Here is a 20,782-nt window from a genome sequence, read left to right as displayed (position 1 = left end):
GGTCCTATGGGGCACATGGGGCTCCTCTCTCCCCTCCTCCCTAGCCCTGTGGGGCTCGTGTCCCCCCCCACCCCCCATTCCTGGCCCTATGGGGCATGTGGCACTCATTCCCCCCCCAGCCCTATGGGGCCTGCATGGGGCTCGTCCCACCTAGCTCTATACGGCCTGTGTGGGCCTCGTTCTCCCCAGCCTTATAGGGCGCATGGGGCCTGTACGGAGCCCACTGCTCCCCCCAGCTCCACTCCAGTCCCCCAGAGCCATTTTGGGGGCATAAAACGACACTTTTAGTCCCTCTCTGCGGCATGGGCTCACGGAGCCACTAACAAATTCTGGTGTTTTCATTGCCCGCGCCGACGGAAAACAAACGGTGGTTGGGAAACGCCAGGCGCTGTGGAGGGAGGAAAACAAACCCCGCGTGATTCTTGGCAGCTCCCATTATTCCAAAACCGGGGGCATTTTTCCCCCTACCTTGTTTCTGTGGTTTTTAACCCAACCTTGCTGCTTTACTTAGAGCAGGTCTCTGCGCAGCAAGGAGAAGGTGAGTTTTGAAGGCTGTGAGAAAAAAAAAAGAGAGGGAAAAAAGAAAAAAAACGTTTTTTCAAAGCACTCGGAGCGATGGAAAGCCTTCGCCTTTCTGCCTTGATCTCCAGCAAAAGCCCAAGGCGCCAGGTCCCTTTTGCTCCGCCGCCAGTCCCCTACCGCCTCCCTAAAAGCCTCCAAAATACGATTTTTTTCCCCGTTTGTTTCTGTCTTGATTTTTGCAGCTCGCAGCGAGAGCCCCGAGCCCGATGTCGGCAGGACGCCCGTGTGGGGCCATCCCTCCGACCCTGACTGGATAACGTGCTTGCTGCCTTGCACTGTGAATAATTCCCGATAAAGCCAGGTGTGTCTGCAGCGTGGCCTGCTTGAGGGCATCACTCGTGATTTTTATTTTATTTTATTTTATTTTGATTTCCTGGTGCTTTTTCAGCTGGGCTGTTGCTACCAGGCGCAAAGCTGCAGTGCAAGCTGAGCATATGCTTCTATCCCACCTGGGCTTCGTTATTTTTCCTTCTGGATTTTCAACGTGATTTTCTTGGTTTGTTTTTTCTGCAGGGAGCAACCTCGTTTCTGCGGTGTTTTAACTGGCAACAAAAAGGGGGGAAAAAGAAAAAGGGGGCTGAAATAATCTTTCTTCCTTTCTCTTTTTGGAATAAAAACAACTGGAAAATAGTATTCCAAAAAGAAAAGAAAGGAGGGAGGGAGGGAGCTTAGAAATGTCTTAAAAGTGTCTGCAAACTGTGCTGCAGGAGGGACTGGCACATGCAGGTGGAAATAGTTGGGCAGTCCAAACTGGGGCAAATAACCCGTATTATGGGATGCCCTGTCTTTCTGTGCAGCCCTCCCTGATCCTCCCAGGACCCGTGCACTTGTTTAGCTGTGAAAAGCTGCCTGTTTTTTTCCTCTGTGCTTTCTCCAGCCCAGAAAAGCTGTATTATAAAGGTTCTTAAGGGCTTGGAAATTAAGGATTTTCGCGGTGCAGGAGCCCGGGGCTCTGTCGCTAGCTCAGGACGCGGACGGAGTGGAGATGCTGTCAGTGCTGCATGGTGTGAAATAACTGTAATTAGATCCTTCGGCAGGCTTGTTTTCCTGTGTAGCTGGGGAGTTTTGAACAGTGTTTCTCGTTCCTGCCTGGGAGGAGAAGGCCTGAGAAATGTCATTAAAGATTGCAAAATGCCGAGGATTTAAGCCCTAGGGTCTTTCAAGTGTTTGGAGAGAGAGACGCTTCCAGAAATAGCAAGCGGGGTAGTGTTAAATCTCGCCCTAACAGGCGAGAGCGGCCAGATAAAATCAGTGCGTCCTCGCCGTCCCAGCCCATCCTGCCAAACTGCCCTCGGAGATACTTGGCAGACACCCCGGGAAGGCTCAGAGGGCGCTTGCAAATTCGCGGAGGCGAATCAAGGCTTCGGCAGCGTCACGTGAGAGGGAGGAGAGGGCAATGGTGCTAAATCGGTGCCGCCGAAGGGGAAGAACCGGCTCCGCCGTTACGGTCGGTGTCGTGCGCGCCGCCTCGTAGCCGCTAGTGCGTAGGACAGCGGGTGTTTGGGGGCATCGAGTCAGGTCGGGTTTTCAAAGCTGGTCGGGGTTTCGGAGAGCCAAACTTCCCGCGCGTCCGCCCGGACGCTTCGCTGCCGCACCGGCTGCTCCGAGCCCTGCGGCGCCTTGGCACCGGCAAGGGTTTTCACCTGAGCGTGGGCCTGGCTGAGGCTGGTTTTTCCCACGGCTTTGTGGCTGGTAGAGGAGGGAAGGCCAGTACCGGAGCGGATTCCCTTGCCTCAATCCGGGGAACAGCATCTCCGCCGCTCCGAACAGTGTGATTATTTCAGGTGTAGCGGCCAAAGCTGCTGGTGTTCCTGGGGAGCCTCTAGTAGAGGAGAACATCTAAGGGTGCCTTCCTCAACGGGGATATTACCACGGAGGTATTGATGCGTTTTCCTTCCCTGCAAAACAGGGCGAAGTGAGGTGACCAAGGTTGCATCAGGAGGCAGTGGCGGAGCTGAGAAATCGGTGAGAAAAGTAGTTCCTCCCCTTATTTTGAGCCTCTCGTTCCCCCTTGTATCACGGTGGAGCGATGGAAAGGTGAAATCCCACGGCGGTGGGCGCCAGTTTCCACCGATCGGCTCCGTCTTCTGGAAGTGCTCGAGCCTGGCGGGCAAGAGCGGGGGAAACTGAGGCGCAAAGTGGGGAGCAGAGCAGGCACCTCGCAAGTGGGTGGCAGGCCTGGGAGCCACCGCCAGCCCTCTGTCGGGAGCTGCGGCCCGCTTGGGGAAGGAGTGGGGACAGGAGCTCGGCTCTGTATGGGCACTGCAGGGTTTTTGGGTACAGATTGGCATCTCCTTGCCAGGGGGAGGAAGATGTGGGAGGGAGAAGTCAATTGTAGCGATACTGGAGCAGTATTACAAAGAAAAAATTCTTTTCCCGAGGGCTTTTGGCACGTTGGTTGCTGGGGTTTTGTTTTTTTTTTCCTTATCCTTTTGTGCTATATACAAGCTGTAGAACAATTGGTTTTTTTTCTTTTTTTTTCTGCCAAGGAGCAGGCCTTTTCCCTGCAAAAGCCTGGATTTGGGAGAGGGGCTGAGCACCTTTCTTCCTAGCACCCTGCAGGTCCCATCCTGCCATGGCCCCCACCTGGTTGCTCTCAACCTCAGGTCATGGCAGTGGAAAGTTTCCTGAAAGAAAGTTGCGTTTGGCTGGGCGATGCCGCCGCTGGTTTTACACAAGCAGGATGGTGGCAAAGGGTTTGGCAGGCTCCGCTGGGCAAGGCTGGGAGCTGAACGCGCGGCCCAGGCCTGGGCTCTACCCGCCAGAGCCGTTTCCTTGCTTCCGAAATGAGCTGAACTTTCCCAGCGTGCTCCCGGCTCTTGCTAACTTCTTCCTTCCCGTGTCTCCCCAGCCGGACACGGGACTCCTTCCTGCAGGGAACCCCCGCCCTGCGCAGAGTGAGCACCCCGGGGCACCGATCCCGCTAGATTTGGGTGCCCGCGCTCCTCCAGCCGAGGAGGTGCAACTGCGGCGGACGAACGTAAGTGATTTCCTCGGGGCTGGGCTCAGCCGGGAGGGGGGGCGGCTCCGGGGCAAAACCCCCTGGGAGAGGAAAAATGGAATGAGCGGAGGTTTCCAAGCCTTCTGCGAATACGCACAGCTTCGCGAGGCCGGGGAGCAATCCAAAGTCTCCCCTCTGCTCGCAGGTCTCCGCTCTGCAGGCCATGTTTTAGGTGCGTTTGCTCCCTTTCTCCCCAGCAGCCCCTGCAGTGGGATATTTTCCCTGCCACAAGGCGAGTGGGTTTGGGGAAGTGTTAGCCAAAACATCATGTTTCCAGTGCTGGCAGGGGGGTTTACACCATCCCTTCTCTCTTTCTTTTCCTCACTGCTCCCACAGATGAAAACCTGGGTTTGTGATTTGGGGCAGAAACTGGAGATTTTCACCCCTTTCTTGGGCAAGTACCGCCCATTCGTGGGGCGTTGCTGCCAGACCTGCACCCCGAGGAGCTGGGTAAGAGAGAGATGCGGCTTGGCCAAAGGGCTCGAAAGCGGTGGGTTTGCTTTCCCAGCTACGTCCATCCGCAAGCGACTGGATCAAACTCCAGCCAGCTCTGGCCTTCCCACGCAGTTTGGGATCCCTGTGTGCTGGAGCAGAGGACGGGCCACCGCCCAACGGGCCTCGCTGGCCTTTGCACCCTCCGCGAGGGTTTGGAATCAGAGCGGAGCAGCCGGGCAATCGTGTCCGTAACGTGCCTGCCTCTCCGAACCATTGTCATCAAAGGCAGGCAAGCTGCTCCAGCTTTTTCCCGAAAGAGCTACCTCCTCTTTCTGCTTTCAGGATTGCTTCTACCACGAGCAATTCTCCTCTCTCGGCTTCCGCAACATCATCCGGGTGAGGGAGGAAAACACCAGGTGAGGACAGGACTGTGCCAGAGATGCCGGGCAAATCACTTCTTCCTTTTTTTTTTTTTTTTCCCTGTCCAAATCCATGTGCAGAGAACCACTGCCACTGTACAGGGCTGTTGGGATGCCTCTCCGTCATCTTTGCTAGCCACAGTCCAGTAAGTTGTTACGTTAATTATCGTTTGCAAGGCTGAAAGCCACATCCCTGAGTGCAGAGCGTTAATAACAGCGGAGAAGAGAAGACTTGATCTGTTCTTCTAGTTGTTGTCGCATTTGCAGCCTGGGAGGAGCAGTCAGCTACAGAGTCAAGGATTTGGGTTGTTTGGCTTTGTTGTTGTTTGTTTCTTTCTTTTAAGTGAAAACTAGTATTTTGATGCTGTTGGGAAGAGCTCAGAGGGAGTTTCGTTCTCCTCTCTGACTTCAGCACAAGGCAAAGCTCACGCACGCAGTGCTTGGAGCAGGCCTGGGCCAGTCAGCTGCTAGCCCCTTGGGAGATGCGAAATAGCCTCTTATTCCAGTCTCTCGTTTGCTTCTTCCTCCCGACAGCCCTAAATCCAAATTCTTAGCTGGGGTGAATCAGCCTCTTCCTCCAGCTGAAGGAGCTGACGTGGCTGCTTAGTAGCCGCTCGCTTGCCAAATGCCTGTTGTTGAAGTCAGCCTGATTTTCGGAGGTGCTGGACTCCTTTTGGTTCCTATCCATTGCAGCGCAGTCCCTAGTGGCTTAGCAATTCTGCGCTGTATTTTTCCAAATCGGGTCATTATGCTCTATTCTACTTGAAATATCCCAGCTCCAGCTTTCAAACTCTTTGAATAATTCATCTCTGCTCAGAACAACTCAGGAGTTGCGGGATGCTAAAAAGAGGCTAGTGATGGACGGGTGAGATCATAAGCTGGAAGACGGAGGTCTGAAGTTCCCGTGTCTCTGTCCTGGCACCTGCAAGCCTTTCACTCCCTGATTTTCCACATGCTCCTCTTTCTTCAGCTGTGCAAAATCTTAAAACTTGGTTACGTCCCTCGCTAGTCTGCTAGTGCTGCCTAGCTCTGATTTGGGGCGGATTTGGGAAAGTCCCTGCCTTTGGACCGCAGCAGCATCCCTGGTGCTGGCAGAGGCTGTTTGCTTGCTGGGTCGTTGCTGATGAAAGCTAATTTGGGGGTTGGGGATATCTCAGCAGATGTCGGTCTCTTGGCAGTGGCTTGCTACTCTCCCCTCCTGGATGGGAGTGGGAGAGTTGAGGTTACCTCGCACATTTTCTTGCCACCTGGAAAACCCCTGTGGTGCCCTAACAATTACAGGTTTCCTTTTGGCCACTGCCTGCACCCCTCACCAAGAGCGATCCTGCCTTGGGTGGGCACCCTGAGGGCTAAGAGGAGGAACAGAGTGGCCTGGAGTGCTGGACTCTGGGGAGTGTGAAACTGCCAGTGCCTCAGTTTCCTCAGCGGTAGAATGGGGAGAAGAGTCTTAAGCTCTTGCAGCAGCACCTCTGAGGCAGGCTGATGGAGTACCAATACCCTGGGAAGGTGGGAGATGCTTTTCCATGCAGCCTCTAGCTTGGGCTCCTCTAATGACCTGCTGGATGTCACTGTCTGTCTCCGTGTCTAGGTACAGGGGTTGGCTGGTTCGGAGACTTTGTTATTTCCTCGCTGTCTTGGATTGGAAAGTTCCTGCTGATGCCCCCGGGGACCTCGCAGAGAGGATCTGCCGCAGTAAGAGGTAGGTGGGAAGAGCTGGAGGGCTCTCTGCGGTCATCCTTCAGCAGCGCGCCCGCTGCAGGACCCGGGGACGTGCTGGGGAAAGGAAAGCAAATGCTTTCCGGATGCCTGGGTTCGGCTCCGGCTCGGCCCTCTCTGGAGCACGACGATACCAGCAGAAGATCGTGAGCTTTGATCCTCCTGCTCTTCCTTGGTGGTATCGGGAGAGCACCTTGGAGAGCTGTTAGCAGTCTCAGCAGGGTATTAAGAAGCAGGAGCCATTCAGAAAACGTCTGGGCATAAGCGAAGCCGTTTGTGGCTGAACACGGGCAGAAAAGGATGGGAAGCAGCGCCCAGCTGGGGTCCCGTCGCTCCTGCAGCCCCCTCGCTGGGACCCTCTCCCTGTTGTCCATGTGGGGCTTCCTTGCGAAGGCTCCCGCAGGAGAAGAGCCAGGTCCCAGAGGTCTGCACAGAGCTGCGGTTTGCAAATGCAGGGCGTTAGGGGTTTCTTGTAGCTGTCAAGCCAAGGAAAGCAAAGTGGGCTGCTGCCGCCACGCGGGATGCAGCTGCTGGTGGAGGGAGGCGTGGGAACGGCTTAACCCTGCTGGAGCTCTTCCTGCCGCTCGGATTTGGCCGGCATGGCCCCGCCGTCAGGCGAGCGGGGTTGCGTTTGCCACTGCCTCTCGTGGGCTCGAGGACACTGGGACCGAGCTCAGGGCGAGGACGCGGCACTCCCGTCCCGTCGCTCTGCCCCGGGGGCAGACGGCAAAGTTGTCCAGCGCTCGGCCGGGCCGTGTCTCTCTTGTGCTGTGCAGTGTCTGGCGCAACGCAGCCTTGTCAGGCAACTGTCACCTAAGTCGTCATCGCTAATTGTAAAGCGCGATGCTGGCAGTCGGCACATTATAATGACTGTAATATATAATGCTTTTACTGAGGAACTCGTTAACCCGTTGCTTGGGTCTCTGCCCGTATTTTCCCTGTCATCTTTGCAGGGTACAGGATGTCGCTGCTGGCCAGGCCCGTGGCTCTACAGGGGACGGCAAGTCCCCCCTGCGGTGGAGGGACAAAGTACTCAAGATCCTGGCTGAAATTCAGGCCCCGCTCTCCCTTTTCATGCTGAGGTACACTCTCCGTCTCCAGCGGCTTCAAATCCCCCTCGGTGATTCCTCTTGGCCGGCAGCTTTCATCCCTAGGTTGAGGAATCCCAGCTACCGCAGTCCCTCCGTGGTGGTTCCTAACCCTCTTCTCCTCGCCAGGTCTCTCTCGCACTCTTTAATGTGCTTCATTCAGCCTCTCGCAAAGCTGGGGGTTGCGGGGTGGCTCACGATCCTTTTGGGGAAGACGTGTGTGTGCCGAGGGCCCGGTGCTGTGACAGCAGGGTGGGTGGCTTGGATTCAAGGGCTGGGGACAGAGCAGAGCTGTGGGGTCCTTGGCATGACATGGCCCAACCTAGTGCTGCTCCTGGGGGTCTTGTGCAGCAACTTGGCGATATTTTCACTGACTCCTTCTAGGGAGCTGGAATATAGCACCAGAGTGGAGGAGAAGGAGGGGGGAAAAACCCACAGGGGGGTGGATATCAAAGCAAAGTGAAAGGGAACTTTTCCTTTCCTTTTCTCTTGCTCACATTTTTTTCCTCCTGTCATTGAGAAATTAGCAATTAAAGGTTGCATTGTAGCCTAATTGCTTGTCTGATTGAGCTGTAATAAAAGAACCCTCTGAGCAGTCTGAAGTATTTAAAGGGAAGAAATTATCAAGGGGATAAAAGCATTCGAATCCTTCCCGTAAACAGCCTGTGGGAGGATGGGGGAGATGGAGGGGTAATTGATTTGAGCTTTTGTTTTTGGGGAGGCAGGAGGGCGGAGGAGGGTGGTCTTGTCACATCCAGCCTTTAATGTTTTAACTTAATTTATTATAAAGCTGTTTATTTGCTTTACGGGAGCTGAGAAGCGTGATTTTTGCATAGATACTTCGGAGTGTTGTGCCTTGTGCAGCCCTGCTTGCTGCCTGCCTGGAGAAACTGAGGCAGGGGAGGGTGAGGATCTCTTGCTGCGGGGCTCCCCAGCCCTTCTGGCCTCTGCAGAGCAAAAGCACATCCCGGGAAAGGAGGCAGTTGAAGGGAATACATCTCCTGAAGGGCTCGGGTGTTGCTTTGTGGCCTGGCTGAGGTTTAGGGGCCATTGTTTGGCTGTGGCATTGCTCACTCACTTGTTTTCCTGACCCACTCTGCAGGCTGTGCGGCTGGGCTCTGCTCAGGCTCCTGAACCACCTCTTCCTCAATGTGCAGCTCCACCGAGGGCAACTGGAGATGGTGCTGAGAGCCGCCAGGACGGTAAGGAGCCCGGCTCCCTGGTCTCGGCCCGCGTGCCGGGTTGCCGGCCCTGCAGCGCCCCAAACCGCCATGGCGTTCTCCCTCCCCACAGCCCGGCGTGCCGCTGGTTTTCCTCTCGACGCACAAGTCGCAGCTAGATGGGCTGCTGCTCTCCTTCGTCCTCTTCTCCCAAGGCCTGGGGGTGCCCAGAGTGACGGTGGGTGGCCAAACCTGCAGTCGTCACCTCCGGTAAGGCACAGGACACTCCTGCTCCTTGCAACCCGTGGGGCACTTGGCCAGCTCCCTGCTCACAGAGGAGGGAACTGTGCTCGGAAAGCCCCAAAGTTAGCTCAAGCCAGGGTGGGGAATAGGGAGCGATGGCTGTAGCTGTCCCGGGCTCTCGCCTCCCTCGGAGGATGCGCGGGAACCCTGACAGCGTGCGTTGGGGGGATGCAGCCCCACGCAAGGTGGCTGCCCCTGGCGTTTTGTCTCCCCCCGCCCCGGCAGGGCCTTGCTCAGCAGCCTGGGAGGCGTTTTCCTGCCCACAAGGACAGAGCGGATGCGGAGTGGCCAGGACGAAGAGCTCTCGGGAGCTGTGCTCGCTGCGGTAGGTGGGACCAGCCGCCGGCTTTTCCCCACACTGGGAGGGAAGAAACATCCCCCCGCCCCATGCTCCAGAACCGCTTGGCGAAGGTGTCTAGGGTGGTCTCGGGGACGCACGGGACCATGGGCTGGGCAAGCTTTTCCCTTGACCGAGGTTGTGGGATTGAAGGAAGGTCCCAAGCGATGGGTGGTGGCAGCTCTTGGGCATCCGTGCGTCCCCGGGGCTGCGCCAGTCTCACCCCTTACGCTCCGGCAGTACGTCGAGGAGGTGCTGAAGAGCCAGCAGCCTCTGCTGATCTTCCTGGAAGAGCCCTTCTCCGGCACCCTGCATCTCTCTGCCCCTGCTTGGGAGTGGCTGGCCCTGGTGTACCGAGCTTTGCGGGACAGCGCCGTCTCCGACGTCCTCCTGGTCCCCGTGGGCATCGCCTACGACGTAGCCCCCGACGGCCACTGCGCGGGGCAGGCGGTGAGAGGCTCTGCCGCGGCACCGCGAGGGCTCCTGGAGCGCGCCAGCCAGCTGCTCGCCCCTGCTAACGCCTCGCTCCCCTCTTCTCGCAGCACGGCGCTCGGCCCCTCAGCCTCCGCGCCTGCCTCTGGGCAGCATGCCGAGCATTGAGCCAGGAGTTTGGCTGCGCCCGGGTGGACTTCGCCCAGCCCTTCTCCTTACAGGTACCACAGCGGGATTGGCAACCCTGGGCTCCTGTGCCACAGGAGCAGGGCTTTGGTCCCCAAGATTTAGCAGTCCCCACATTGGGTCTTGCAGGACGAATTGCCGTGATGCTCTCAGCTGTCCAAACCCCCATGGGGTGGACTGAGCAGTTCAGGATGGCTGGGGGGAATCTGGCATTCTCCAGGGAATCCAGCGAGCCCATGTCCAGGGGAAGCTGTGGGGGGTGACTGGGGAAACTGGGTTAGCTGGGAAGTGGCGCTGAAGAGCCAACAGGTCTCTTCTGCCTCACTCCCAGGAGTTTGTGGCAAAAAACCTTGTCAGGCGGAGCTGTGCAGGGAAGTCGCTGGAGGAGCTGCTGCTGCCTACTGTCCTCGGCACGGGGTGAGCAGGAGCTGAGCCCCGGCGAGGGGCCGCATCTCTCCACCGGTGGCTGCCGCCAGCCCGAATTACTTGCATCCGTCGCCTCTGTCCTCTCCAGCTCCAGCCAGGTGGATGGCAACAAGGCAGAGGTTTGGGGTCCAGGCGCCAGAACAGCTGCCGGCTTGAAACCAGAAGAAGAAATATTGGTGACCAAGCTGGGCCTGCACGCCCTGAGCGGTAAGGGGGTCTGGAGCGCACCCTCGAGGCATTGCAAAGGTGCACGAGAGCTGTCGCCTCTTGATTTTATAAGAGACGCCCCTCACAGCTTCAGCATCAGTGCCGGCGTCGGGGTAACGTAGCCATTGCTGGTTGTTTTTGTGCGCCGCGCTGCTACACCCGGTGGTGCGATCGCTGCTTGGCAGCACGCGTGTTGCCGAGCTGGAAATCAAAAGCGCAAACAGCCGAGCGCTCGGGGGAGGAAAACAGCAGGAGACGTGGTGCCCCCTTTGCAAAACCGAGGCAACTGGGTTCCACTTGGGCTGGGCGATGACAGCAGCGAAGACGCGGCGTTGCGCCGCTGCTGAGAGCAACTTGGAGAGGATGGGGGGGGATGGATACGATGGGGGCAAGCAGCCACGATCCCGCGCTGGCATCTCCGCCACTCTTCCCCACAGAGATCCCCAGCCAATGCCAGGAAGAAGGGCGGCGTGGGGAAAGCAAAACGCCCCCCACGGCTAACGCTTCTCGCTCCCTTGCAGACGGCGTTGCCTGCTCCGCTGTCATGGCTGTGGGGATCACGTCTGCGCTGCTGCTGCACAAGCACCGCGAGGTAAGGCGAGGGGTTCTCTGAGGCTGGACGAACAATGGTTTCCAGCTTCCTCTTCCTTCACGTGGCTGGGAGATGCGTTTGCCGAGATTTCAAGTCCCCCTCGCTTAAGTTTCCAAGCTGGGCACCAGCTCGGGCTCGTCTTCCTCCAGGGTGTCTTCCTCTCCCGCCTCATGTCCGACTTCTCATGGCTCCTGGAGGAGATCCTGCTGCGCCACCACGATGTGGGCTTCTCGGGGCAGCTCCGTGCCGTGGTGCCGCACAGCCTCTCCCTGCTCAGCGCCCGCCTCGCCCTGTACCGCCTCTCACCCCCCGGTGACATCCTGGTGGTGCCCGAGGCCTCGGCAGTGGCCCAGCGGGAGCTGGGCCTCCACAGCGTGGCCCTCCTGCCCGTCTTTGCCAGCGAGGCGGTGGGAGGTGAGCAGCGGGGGCGCAGGCATCCCCACGCCGGGGAGCCGGGTGCCCGCGACGCTGGCTCACGCAGCTTTCCGGGCAGCCTGTGCCATCCGCGCTTTGCTAGTGGAGATGCTGCCCTTCCTGGGGGTGCCTGCTGGGCCCTGCGGTGTGGTGCTGAGCCGGGATGAGCTGCACCGCAAGACCCTGGCGCTGCTCTGGCTCCTGCCCCCCAACCTGCTGGGGCTCCAGGTAGGGGCTGGCGGCGTGGGCTGCTGCCACCATCGCGTGCAAGCGGCCCCGGCAGCACTGCGCACTTGGCTCCGGGAAGGATCCGGCTCCTGGCTGTGACCCCCTTTGCTCTCCCCCAGCCCTGCCAACCCCTCGAGTGCTACAGCCAGGACGTCTTGGACAAGCTCATCCGGTGCGGGCTGCTGGAGGCTGAAGAGGTGAGTGTCCCCGGCGCCCATGCAGCCTTCGCCCTCCGGTCTTGCCCGGGAGGGAACGGGAACAGGGCACAAGCGCCCTGCTCGCCCTGGGCTGTCGTGGGCCCCGCTGGGCAGGGACAGAGGGGATGGGACCCCCCCCCCCCGGGTGGCCGGTGCCAGCTCACGTGCATGTCTGTGTCCCCCACAACCCGCCGGCGGCTTCGCCCCGCAGTCGGAGCGCGAGCACCAGCTCTGCGACGTGGCCCGCCGGCCCTTCCTCAGGAGGCCACCCTGGACAGAGATGGACTTTGCGGACAGTGACAGCGACGATGAGGACAACGCCGGCAAGCGCTGCTTCAAGGTCCCCAAGCTCTGCCCTGCCACCCTCGGTCCTGGCGGCCTCCCCACCGCTGCTGGGGCAACCACAGCCAAGGCGGCGTGCCGAGAGCGGGGCCTCGAGCACCGCAGCCCCTGGCGACACGTCCCCGTCCCCAAGGACCAGCTAGGCTGCTGAGCCTCGACAAACTCGTTTCACACCCGGCTTCCCCCTCTCAGCTCTGCCAGCCTCGCAGCTCGCCCGATTTCCTCCTCTTCCTCTGCCGGCTCCTGAGCCCTGTTCTGAAGACCTACGTGAGGGCGGCCGCTTTCCTGGATGAGGCCAGCTGGCCCCAGCCCGGTAGGAGCATCCCGGCACGGGCTGTTCCCGGCTTGAGCAAGGGTGGCGGCTCCTTTCCCCTCGCTGCTGGCAACTGCTTGCCAACTTTGAGCAACCACATGCCCCCCGCCTTCCCTTTTGGGCCCGACGGCGGCTGTGCCCTCCCTAGTGGGCTGTGGCGGATGTCGGGGTCGGCGCCGCCAGTGCTGACCCTGCTCTCCCCTGCCCAGAGCCTGCCTACGTGGACACGCTGCAGCGGTTCCTGGCCGAGGACGGCGGTTTCGGTGAGTCGGGCTGGGGGGAGGATGGCAGCACCGCGGCCAGCCGAGGGGCAGGGGCGAAGGCTCCCGCCGCTCCCTCCGGCTGCTCCCTCCGGCTTTTCCCTCTCCCTCCAGCGTACGCCGATGGGAGCCTGGCACTGAGCTCGCTGCAGACCTTCAAGGAGATGGGGGTAAGTGCGGCCAGGCTCTCTCCAACCCCGCTCCCGCCTCGCGCTGCCTTGCCACGACGCTTCTCTGCCTCTGCAGGTGCTGAAGGAGGTGGCAAGCCCCGCGGGACCCCTTCTGCACCTCGGCGAGCCCTTCCGCTCCAGGGAGAACCGGGAGAAACTCGTGGCTTTCATCCAGCAGTTTGCGGAGCCATGAGCCACCGTGGACCGCCGGTGCCAATAAACGCGGCGCAGAGGGAGCAGGTAGCGCGATGCAGCTCGTGGTTTTATTGAAGGTGTTGGAAAGGCGGGTGCCGCGCGGTGCTGTCCTCACACCACCTTGTTGCGGATGGTACCCAGCCCCTCGATGTCGCACTGCACCACATCCCCTGGCTGCGAGGGCAGGGAAACACTCACAGCAGCGCACCGGGCTCTGCTTCGGCCCCGACGGCTCGTGGGCAGGAGCCGGGAGGCGGGGAGAGAGCTCCCCTCGCGGGGGATCCCCCGGCTCTTTCCCGTCCACGCAGCCTCGGCGTTGGCGCGGGAGGACACGGGGGGGATCCCACGCCGGGAACGCGTTTGGGGTTTGGGGTGGACGCGCACCCGCGGGCTCATGCTATCCCACCCACAAGGGAGTAAAAAAACCCACCTCTCCGGTGGCATGCCACAGCCGGCCCCTGCGACTCACCTTGAGAAACACGGGGGGTTTCCGGAAAACCCCCACGCCGGGGGGCGTGCCCGTGAGGAAGACGTCGCCGGGGAGCAGCGTGACGAAGCTGCGGGAGGAATTTGGGGGCGGGGGGAGAGGTGTCAGCGGTGGGGCCAGGGGCGAGCGGCCAACAGCTCCCGCCGCACGCCGCCCGTACCGCGAGACCCAGGCGACGAGCTGCGGCACTTTGAAGATGAGCTGACTCGTGTTGCCGCTCTGCATCAGTTGCCCGTTGACGCTGCAGCGGATGTCCAGGTTGTCGACGTCTGCGGGGGCGCAGGAGCAGCCGCGTCGAGCGCCGGCCGGGCCCCATCTCGCCTCGCGGGGCGGTGAGCCGACGCTCCCCGCTGCGGAAAAGCCGCCCCGGGTTCCGGTGCCCGCGTCTCACCTGCCACCGCCTCCTTGGTGACCAGGGCCGGGCCCAGGGGACAGAAGGTGTCGAAGGTTTTCCCCAGCAGCCACTGCCGCCCGTTCCTCCTCATCTGCCAGTCCCGGGCGCTGACGTCGTTGGCGACGGTGAAGCCAGCGACGTGCTCCAGCGCCGCTGCCTCGGTGATGTGCTTGCCCTTCTTCCCGATGACGAAGGCCAGCTCTACCTCCCAGTCGACCTCCTGCGGGAGAAGGAAAAGGCCTGGCTCGGGGTTGGGGAAGCCAAAGGTGGTCGGAGCCTTCGGCCTCGCGTGCCCCCTCTACGCACGCCGCTCTCAGCTGGGTGCACGATATCGTCGAAGGGGCCGGCCATGGCGCTGGGGAACTTGCTGAAGATGATGGGCTCCTTGGGGATCTTGACATCCTGCTCCAAGCAGTGATCCCGGTAGTTCAGCCCCACACAGATCACCTTGTCCGGGCTGGTGATGGGAGCCAGGAGCGTCACGTCGGCTCGGGGCAGGCGGTGCCGGCCCGACTCCAGCGCCCTGCACGGCACGGAAGGCTCAGCACCGCGCCGGATTGGGGTGGGGGCCGCCCGGGCAAGGGCGACGGCGCCCGCCGGCACGGACCTGTGGGCCGCGGCCATGCCGGCATCTCCCGTCTCCAGGAAGGCGCGCGTGGTGCGGGGCAGCGCCGGCTTGCAGGCGCTCAGGTCCACCACGCTGCCGCTCTCTTCCTCGTCCTGCAGCCCCAGCCGGGGCTCACCTCCCGCCGCCAGCCGGAACTGCACCAGCCGCATGGCGCGGGAGCCGTGGGCCAGCGCCTGCATCTGGGCTGCCGGGGGGGGGAGGAAAAGGGCGAGCGGATCCTGCGGCCGAGCGGATTCCGGCGCTAGATCCCATGGGGATCTTCCCTGATCCTGGGAGATGACCTCCCCCCCAATCCTGGGGGAACCCCCCTTCCCCAATCCCCCTCAGACCTCATCCTGTGGGCTCCTGCCCTCTCGATCCCAGGGGATCCCCTCATCCCGCAGAGCCCTGATCCTGGGGGATCCCCCCCTTCCTTCCCTGATCCCAAGGAACAGCCCAATCCCTCACAACCTAGATCCCGGGGGATCCCCCTGATCCTAGGGCTTCTCCCCAGTCCCAGGGGATCCTCTAATCCAGCAGAGCCCTGATCCTGGGGGACCCCCCTGATCCCAGGGGATCCCCTCATGCCGCAGAGCCCTGATCCTGCGGGATCTCCCATCCACCGCATTCTCGGGGAGCCCCGCAATCCTGCACCGCCCGAATTCCGGGAGATCCGCCCCCCCCCCCCCCCCGATCCTGGGATCCTATCCCGCAGAGCGCCGCTCCCGCGGGATCCCCCCCCGCGCCCCCGGCCCCGCACGGCCCCAGTGCTGGGGGCAGCCGCCGCCCCCCGCCCGCACGGGGGGATCCCCCGCCGTACGTCACCTGCAGCGTCACTCCCCTTCCGGCCGCCCGCGTGACTGCCCCGGGCGCCGAGTCCCCGCCCCTCCGCGAGCGGGCCAATGGGGCCACGCCGGGGGCGGGGGCTGCGCGCTAGGCCACGCCCACCGGGTGGGCGGGCGTTGCTAGGATACGGGCGGCGGCCGCCATGATACCGCCACCGGGGCTACCGCCGCCGCCATGATACCGCCACCGGGACGGCGGGGCGGGTGAAGGCGTGCAGCGCCCCGCTTTCCTCAGGCCCCGGAGGTCCCGAGCCCCCAACACATCGCCCGGTTGGCAAAACCGCGTCTCCTGCCCTTTCCCCGTGTTTATTTTAATAAAATATCTGGCGTCTCATCGCGAGGGGGGAGGGGAAAAGAAAAAAGAAGCAGAAATCGCCCTCGCGGCGCCTTCGCTCCCCGCCGCGCTCCCGCCTCGTCGGCCCCAGCCCCAGCCCTGGGGAGCCGGCAGGCGTCGCGCAGCCCTCACGGCCCGGCCCGGCCTGGCCCGGCCCAGAGCGATCCTCGGCTTTCTGCGTCCGTTCACCCTCTTGTTTTGTAGTTTTTAAAAATAAAATAAAGTAAAGTTTGTTCGGGCCGCCGAAGGAGTGGCCCAGGCGGCTAGATGGCGTTCTCGAAGATCTGCATGGAGCTCATGATGTTCTCGTCCTGGGAGAGGAGGGAGCAAGGGATGGAAGCGCCGCCCTGGCCCGTCGGCTGCAGCGGGGCGAACGGGATGGCAGTGGCCCCGAGCGGGGCTGGCCGAGAGGAGGAGGAGGAGGACGCCGGCGAGGAAGGCTCCCCCACCCCGCTCCCCGGAGGCTGCTCACCTTCTGGCACGTCTCCAGGAACTCCTCGAACGTCACCATGCCGTCCCGGTTCCTGTCCATTTTCTGCGAGGTGAGTGGGCGCTCGGCAAGGACGTCTCCACCACCACCACCGCCACCACCGCCACCAGCTCCTCCTCCTCCTCCTCCTCCGCGCGGGAGCGGGGCACGGAGGGGACCCTCCTCATCCTCGTGCTGCTTGCCCTGGCCGGAGGGACCTACCTGGAAGAACTTCTCCACGTGCTCCGCGGGCGCGTTGTCCTTCAGGATGGGGTAGGTGCAGCGGCCCATCATGTCGTAGATGGACTTCACTATCTCCAGCATTTCCTGGTGGTGGTGGTGGTGGTGGGACCAGGCAGCGGGAGACATCCTCCCCCCACACACACACCCCACCACCTCCATTTCTCCACCCTCCTAGAAACCTTCCTCCCCCCTCCCCGGCACTTCCCCTCCCGCCCCGAGCGGCCGCCAGAGCTGGGTCTCGGGCCGCCTCCACGCCGCGACTGCTGCCGGCTCTGCCCCGGGCCCGGCTGCCCCGCGCCGCTACCTCCTTCGTGATGTAGCCATCTCTGTTAATGTCGTAGAGGTTGAAAGCCCAGTTCAGCTTCTCGTGCACCGTCCCGCGGAGCAAGACGGAGAGGCCGACAACGAAATCCTGCGAGAGGAACCCCGCGGGCACCCGCCGGAGCCCGCGAACAGCGTTCGTCGTCCCGCCTGGGCTCGGCCGTTCGTCCCCGCTCGCCCCGCCGCAGCGGGCGCTGCTGCCACCTCCCCCCCCCCTCGTCGTCCCTGCCCTCCCCGGCGCGCCGGGTCTCGACCTCCCAAACGGCGACGGTCGATCGCGGGATGCTCGGGGGATTTTTTTTCCCATCGATCGCGTTTCTATTCCCGCGCCTGTCTATTTTTAATCGCCGAGAGACAAAACGAACGCCAGCCCCCCGCGATCCAACGCGCTGCCGCAGCGGCTGTAACTCGTTACAGCCTGTAGCGCGCCCCGTCGTCGTTCCCCCCCCTCCAAACCGCCTTCTCGGGGGCCGCCTGGCTTTTTGCTGTCGCCGTTAACGAATTGCACTGATTTTCACGGAGCCTTTCACAGAAAGAGCCGAAGCGGGCGCCACGCGGCTCCGCTCCCCGCTCGCTCTGCTGGCGTGAGCTGCACCCTATCGACTTGCCGAACCCCGCGGACATAAATAGCCTCGCGCGAAGGTTTCGCCGCTCGGGCACGTGAATGCAGTTCCTGCAGTTTCTGCTGAGCAGCAGAAATTAAATTGCAAAGTCGGGAATCGATTTTTTCTTTTTTTGTTTTTTCTTCTTTTGGGTTTCCAGCGGCTGGTGGCCCGAGCTGCGCAAAGCGTCTCGCGAGCCTCTGAGGAGCCCGGCCCAAGTTTCGAAGCCCGACCGCACGAGGGTGAGGAGCGATATCTGATGAATCACCGCGCTGGGCGTGCGTACAGCGCTGCGGAGCGGCCAGCCGGGGAGCCGCGGGGCTGGAAACCTTCGGGTTGCCGCTCAAGGACTCCAGCACGGCGCTCCCGGCGCAGTTTGGCCCGCGGAGAGAGCTCGCCGGCGGCCGCCCCGGCGCTCACCTGAAAGCAGATGGCCCCGTTGCCGTCCACGTCAAAGGCGTTGAACAAGAAGTGAGCGTACGTGGTGGCGTCTGTGAGGGCAGAGAGGGGCGCGAGCCGCTGAAGCCGCCGAGGCCGCCGGGGTTTCGGGGGCGTTTTGGCACGGGCGGCGAAGGGGTGAGGCGCCGGGGCGTCTCCCCTCGCCTCTCCCCGGCCCTGCACTGGCCTCGGGGGCTCCCCGACTCACCGCCCTGGGGGAAGAACTGCGAGTAAATGAGCTTGAAGGTCTCCTCATCTACAAGGCCGCTGGGGCATTCCTGGAGAGCGGAGCGAGCGCCACGTTACCCCCCGCCCCGGCCAGGCCCCGAAATCACCCGCCGCAGCTGCTGCCGGCTCCCGGGGCGGCCGCGGGGACACTCACGGTCTTGAAGCCTCGGTAGAGCGATTGCAGCTCCTTCTTGGTGAACTTGGTCTGCGCCTGCAGCTCCTCCAGCCCCTCGGGCTGGTGTCGGACGGCCGAAAGCTCCAAATCGCCGTCGCCGCAGCCGCTGCCGTCTGCAGAGACACGGGGGCAGCCAGCGGCTCGGGGCGACGGGCCGGACTCCCGGCCCGAGGCTCCCCGATTTGCCCCATCCAGGCTTTCTCTGGTGGCATCATGCCGGGAGCCCTTGGCAGCCGGGCAAGAGCTGTGCCGGCCTCATCGTGGCCTGTCGTTAACAAGCTGGGAACTTAATTAAGGGGCAGACAGAGCCCCGCGGGGCAGGATTGGGGCTTTACAGGGGATGCAAGGACCCTAGGGCAGCCGGGAAGCCGCGAGAGCTTTCGGCCAGGCACGACGCAGAGCTGGCAGGAGCCTCGCAGTGGGCATCGAGCGGCTCTCCGGCTGCCGACGGCACGGAGCCCACAGCAGGTCGAAAGGAAATTCGACCCGGAGCTCCGGGCTCGGCCGTCCCCGCCAACGAGCTCCGGGTTGAATTGCGCCAGCTGATGGAGCGGCACTTCACTGATGGTTTCTCCCAGCGAGAAAATTGATGCCCGTAGCACCGGCTCCGCGCCGGGCGGCTTTTCCAGCCAGCTCCTCTGCACCTCCGGCTGGGAATTCCCGCGGGAGAGGAGCAGCCTGGAGATGAAGCGCCGGCTTTGGGGTTCCTGGCCCGACTCCCTGTGATGTTTCAGCTGAGCCGAACCCCCCAAACAGAGCAGGCTCCGACCTCCGCAGGAGCCTCTCCAAGCCCATTTGCCCCCCACGTGTGCCTGGGGCTCGCAGAAGGTAATTAATAAGTGGTAACGCGGCGATATTTCTGGGCCGGGTGGTTTTATCGTTTTTATCCCGCCATGGGGGGCTTGACCCTGCTGCCTCCCACTGAGCTGGCTTTGCAGGGGTGGAACAGGGGTCAGCGTGGGCTCGGAGGGCTCCGGCATCCCGTCTCAGGGGGGTTTGGGGGTCAGTGTGGGCTCAGAGAGCCCTGGCATCACAGCCCAGGAGGGGTTTGGGGGTCAACGTGGGCTCAGAGGTCTTCAGCATCCCATCTAGGAGGGATTTGAGGGGATCAGAATGGGCTTGAGGGTCCTTGACATCATATCTTGGGGGAATTTGGGGGGTTAGCCTGGGCTCAGAGGTCCCTGGCATCCTGTTTTGTCAGGTTTTGGGGGTCAATGTGGGCTTGGAGGTCCCTGGCATCCCATCTGGGAGAGATTTTGGGGGACCAGAAAGGGCTTGGGGGTCCCCAACATCCCATATAGGGGGGGGATGTTGGAGGTCAGCCTGGGCTCAGACGTCCCCGACATCCTGTCTCAGGCGGTTTGGGGGTCAACGTGGGCTCGGATGTCCCCAGCATCCCATCTCGGAGGGATTTGAGGGGACGACCCGGAGGCCGGAGCTCGAACCAGCCCCCGGGCGAAGGTCAGCGCGCAGCCGGGACACGCTTTAAAAATAGCCGGCGAAGGGCAAGCGGGGCGCCGGCTCGCCCCCAAACCTCCGGGCTTCACCATGAAACCCTCTGGCGTCCGGCTTGGGTTGGCTCCGGGGAGGAGGGGGGGGGGGAAATCTGGAAAAAGCGAGGGAAGGTCGACGGGGGGAGAAAGGGGGGGGGGAGTTACCTTCCACGGAGATGGGCTCGAGGATGCCGAACTGCTTGAGGACGGCGATGAAGAGGAGGATGACCACGGCCACAGCGCACAGCTCCATGCCCTGGATCCCCATGGTTGGGCCATGCGGCCCCCCGGGGTGGGGGGGGTGGGAGGTGGTTTGGGGGGGGGGAACCCGCACTCGCGGGCGCCTCGGCCGGGTCCCGGCGAAGCTCTGGGCGAAGCCGGCGGCACGGCGGGCAGCCGGCCAGTGCCCGCGGGGCCGCCCCGCTGCACACCTCCGCCTCCCTCCATCCCTCCTTCCTTGGCACCGGCCCCACGGCGCCGCCGGGCACCCGCTCCCCGCTCCCCAGCCTCGTTTGGATTATTATTAATTTTTTTTTAGTTACTAGTTTTTCCATTTTTCTTCTTTTTCTCACTTTTTCTTCTCTTTTTGCCCCCCCCCCCAGCAGCACCCTCCTCAGCCGCGGGAGCCGCGCCGGCAGCACCCATAAACACAGAGCTTCCCCCCAACCACCTCCAGGCAGTAATTAACCCCCCGACGCGTTAACGAAGGTGCCCGCCTGCAATATTAATGCAGGCCGAGCCGGTCGAGCACTTCCACCCCCCCCCAGCTTTGGGGGGGGGACAGGACGGACAAGCACCGCATTTCCCCGTCCGTCCGTCCCTCCCCACCCCAAGCCGGGGTGTTTGGTGTGCCGAGCGCGGCCGTTCTCAGCCAGAGCTGGAGCGAAAGGCGGGGAAGCCCCTAGCGTCTCCCCGACTGCGGCCGGGCGCAGCGAGCCGGGCGCCTTGGCGGGCCTGCGGCGGAGGCAATTAGCAGCGTGAATTATTAACGAGCAGCCGGTCCGGAGCTGCTTTAATAAAGGATGAGTAAGCAGGGGAGGGAGGTGGCTGCTGGCTCCTGCGTGGGGCTGGAGAGCGGGGGGAAACTGAGGCACGGGGTGGGCAGGGGGTGGGGCCCAGGCGTCCGGGCAGGGGGACTGTCCC

The 20,782-nt window shown here is 62.2% G+C and overlaps 3 protein-coding genes across 9 annotated transcripts; 1 reads left to right on the top strand and 2 right to left on the bottom strand.

The window, feature by feature from the left end:
* The first annotated feature begins 764 nt into the window (after positions 1 to 764).
* Positions 765 to 13,051, top strand: LOC134151992 (glycerol-3-phosphate acyltransferase 2, mitochondrial-like). 5 transcript variants are annotated; one of them, XM_062596986.1, is made up of 23 exons: positions 765 to 883; positions 3,434 to 3,562; positions 3,920 to 4,033; positions 4,361 to 4,414; positions 4,519 to 4,583; positions 6,026 to 6,136; positions 7,107 to 7,235; positions 8,344 to 8,443; positions 8,535 to 8,671; positions 8,930 to 9,029; positions 9,282 to 9,491; positions 9,584 to 9,694; positions 9,991 to 10,076; positions 10,174 to 10,292; positions 10,814 to 10,884; positions 11,034 to 11,298; positions 11,378 to 11,526; positions 11,646 to 11,723; positions 11,935 to 12,063; positions 12,258 to 12,378; positions 12,588 to 12,641; positions 12,753 to 12,808; positions 12,885 to 13,051. In XM_062596986.1, the coding sequence occupies exons 3-23, from the start codon at positions 3,920 to 3,922 to the stop codon at positions 12,999 to 13,001; spliced, it is 2,376 nt and encodes a 791-aa protein (XP_062452970.1). In that variant the 5' UTR covers positions 765 to 883; positions 3,434 to 3,562; the 3' UTR covers positions 13,002 to 13,051. The 5 variants fall into 5 exon arrangements, with proteins under 5 accessions (XP_062452970.1, XP_062452972.1, XP_062452971.1 ...); XM_062596988.1 differs by lacking the exon at positions 4,361 to 4,414; XM_062596987.1 differs by lacking the exon at positions 4,519 to 4,583 and having other exon boundaries at positions 4,361 to 4,434.
* LOC134151994 (fumarylacetoacetate hydrolase domain-containing protein 2A-like) lies at positions 13,050 to 15,352 on the bottom strand. Of its 3 annotated transcripts, none has more exons than XM_062596993.1 (7): positions 15,317 to 15,352; positions 14,492 to 14,696; positions 14,191 to 14,407; positions 13,882 to 14,104; positions 13,651 to 13,759; positions 13,473 to 13,560; positions 13,050 to 13,177 (listed from the first exon to the last, which is right to left on the bottom strand). In XM_062596993.1, exons 2-7 carry the CDS (start codon positions 14,689 to 14,691, stop codon positions 13,115 to 13,117), a joined length of 900 nt encoding a protein of 299 aa, XP_062452977.1. In that variant the 5' UTR covers positions 14,692 to 14,696; positions 15,317 to 15,352; the 3' UTR covers positions 13,050 to 13,114. The 3 variants fall into 3 exon arrangements, with proteins under 3 accessions (XP_062452977.1, XP_062452978.1, XP_062452979.1); XM_062596994.1 differs by having other exon boundaries at positions 14,492 to 14,730; positions 15,317 to 15,333; XM_062596995.1 differs by lacking the exon at positions 15,317 to 15,352 and having other exon boundaries at positions 14,191 to 14,341; positions 14,492 to 15,152.
* Positions 15,353 to 15,784: 432 nt separating this feature from the next.
* Positions 15,785 to 19,907, bottom strand: KCNIP3 (potassium voltage-gated channel interacting protein 3). The gene is made up of 8 exons (XM_062596996.1): positions 19,805 to 19,907; positions 18,126 to 18,259; positions 17,952 to 18,021; positions 17,726 to 17,796; positions 16,687 to 16,794; positions 16,362 to 16,466; positions 16,143 to 16,205; positions 15,785 to 15,981 (listed from the first exon to the last, which is right to left on the bottom strand). The coding sequence occupies exons 1-8, from the start codon at positions 19,905 to 19,907 to the stop codon at positions 15,934 to 15,936; spliced, it is 702 nt and encodes a 233-aa protein (XP_062452980.1). The 3' UTR covers positions 15,785 to 15,933.
* Positions 19,908 to 20,782: the final 875 nt, after the last annotated feature.

The sequence above is a fragment of the Rhea pennata genome, chromosome 28 (genome assembly GCF_028389875.1).
Source record: "Rhea pennata isolate bPtePen1 chromosome 28, bPtePen1.pri, whole genome shotgun sequence".
Classification (NCBI taxonomy): Eukaryota; Metazoa; Chordata; class Aves; order Rheiformes; family Rheidae; genus Rhea; species Rhea pennata.
Note: the sequence above shows the minus strand (reverse complement) of the source record. Positions and strands in the feature narration are given on the sequence as shown.

Coding starts and splice junctions, on each gene's coding strand:
- LOC134151994 (XM_062596993.1), bottom strand. CDS start 14,691: ATGCAGGCGCTGGCCCACGGCTCCCGCGCCATGCGGCTGGTGCAGTTC. Junction 14,105..14,190: donor TGCACCCAGCTGAGAGCGGC/GTGCGTAGAGGG, acceptor CTTCTCCCGCAG/GAGGTCGACTGGGAGGTAGA. Junction 13,561..13,650: donor CTCGTCGCCTGGGTCTCGCG/GTACGGGCGGCG, acceptor TTCCTCCCGCAG/CTTCGTCACGCTGCTCCCCG.
- KCNIP3 (XM_062596996.1), bottom strand. CDS start 19,907: ATGGGGATCCAGGGCATGGAGCTGTGCGCTGTGGCCGTGGTCATCCTC. Junction 17,797..17,951: donor GCAGTTCTTCCCCCAGGGCG/GTGAGTCGGGGA, acceptor CTGCCCTCACAG/ACGCCACCACGTACGCTCAC. Junction 16,467..16,686: donor ATGGCTACATCACGAAGGAG/GTAGCGGCGCGG, acceptor CACCACCACCAG/GAAATGCTGGAGATAGTGAA.
- LOC134151992 (XM_062596986.1), top strand. CDS start 3,920: ATGAAAACCTGGGTTTGTGATTTGGGGCAGAAACTGGAGATTTTCACC. Junction 6,137..7,106: donor AGGATCTGCCGCAGTAAGAG/GTAGGTGGGAAG, acceptor TCATCTTTGCAG/GGTACAGGATGTCGCTGCTG. Junction 12,379..12,587: donor GGCCAGCTGGCCCCAGCCCG/GTAGGAGCATCC, acceptor TCCCCTGCCCAG/AGCCTGCCTACGTGGACACG.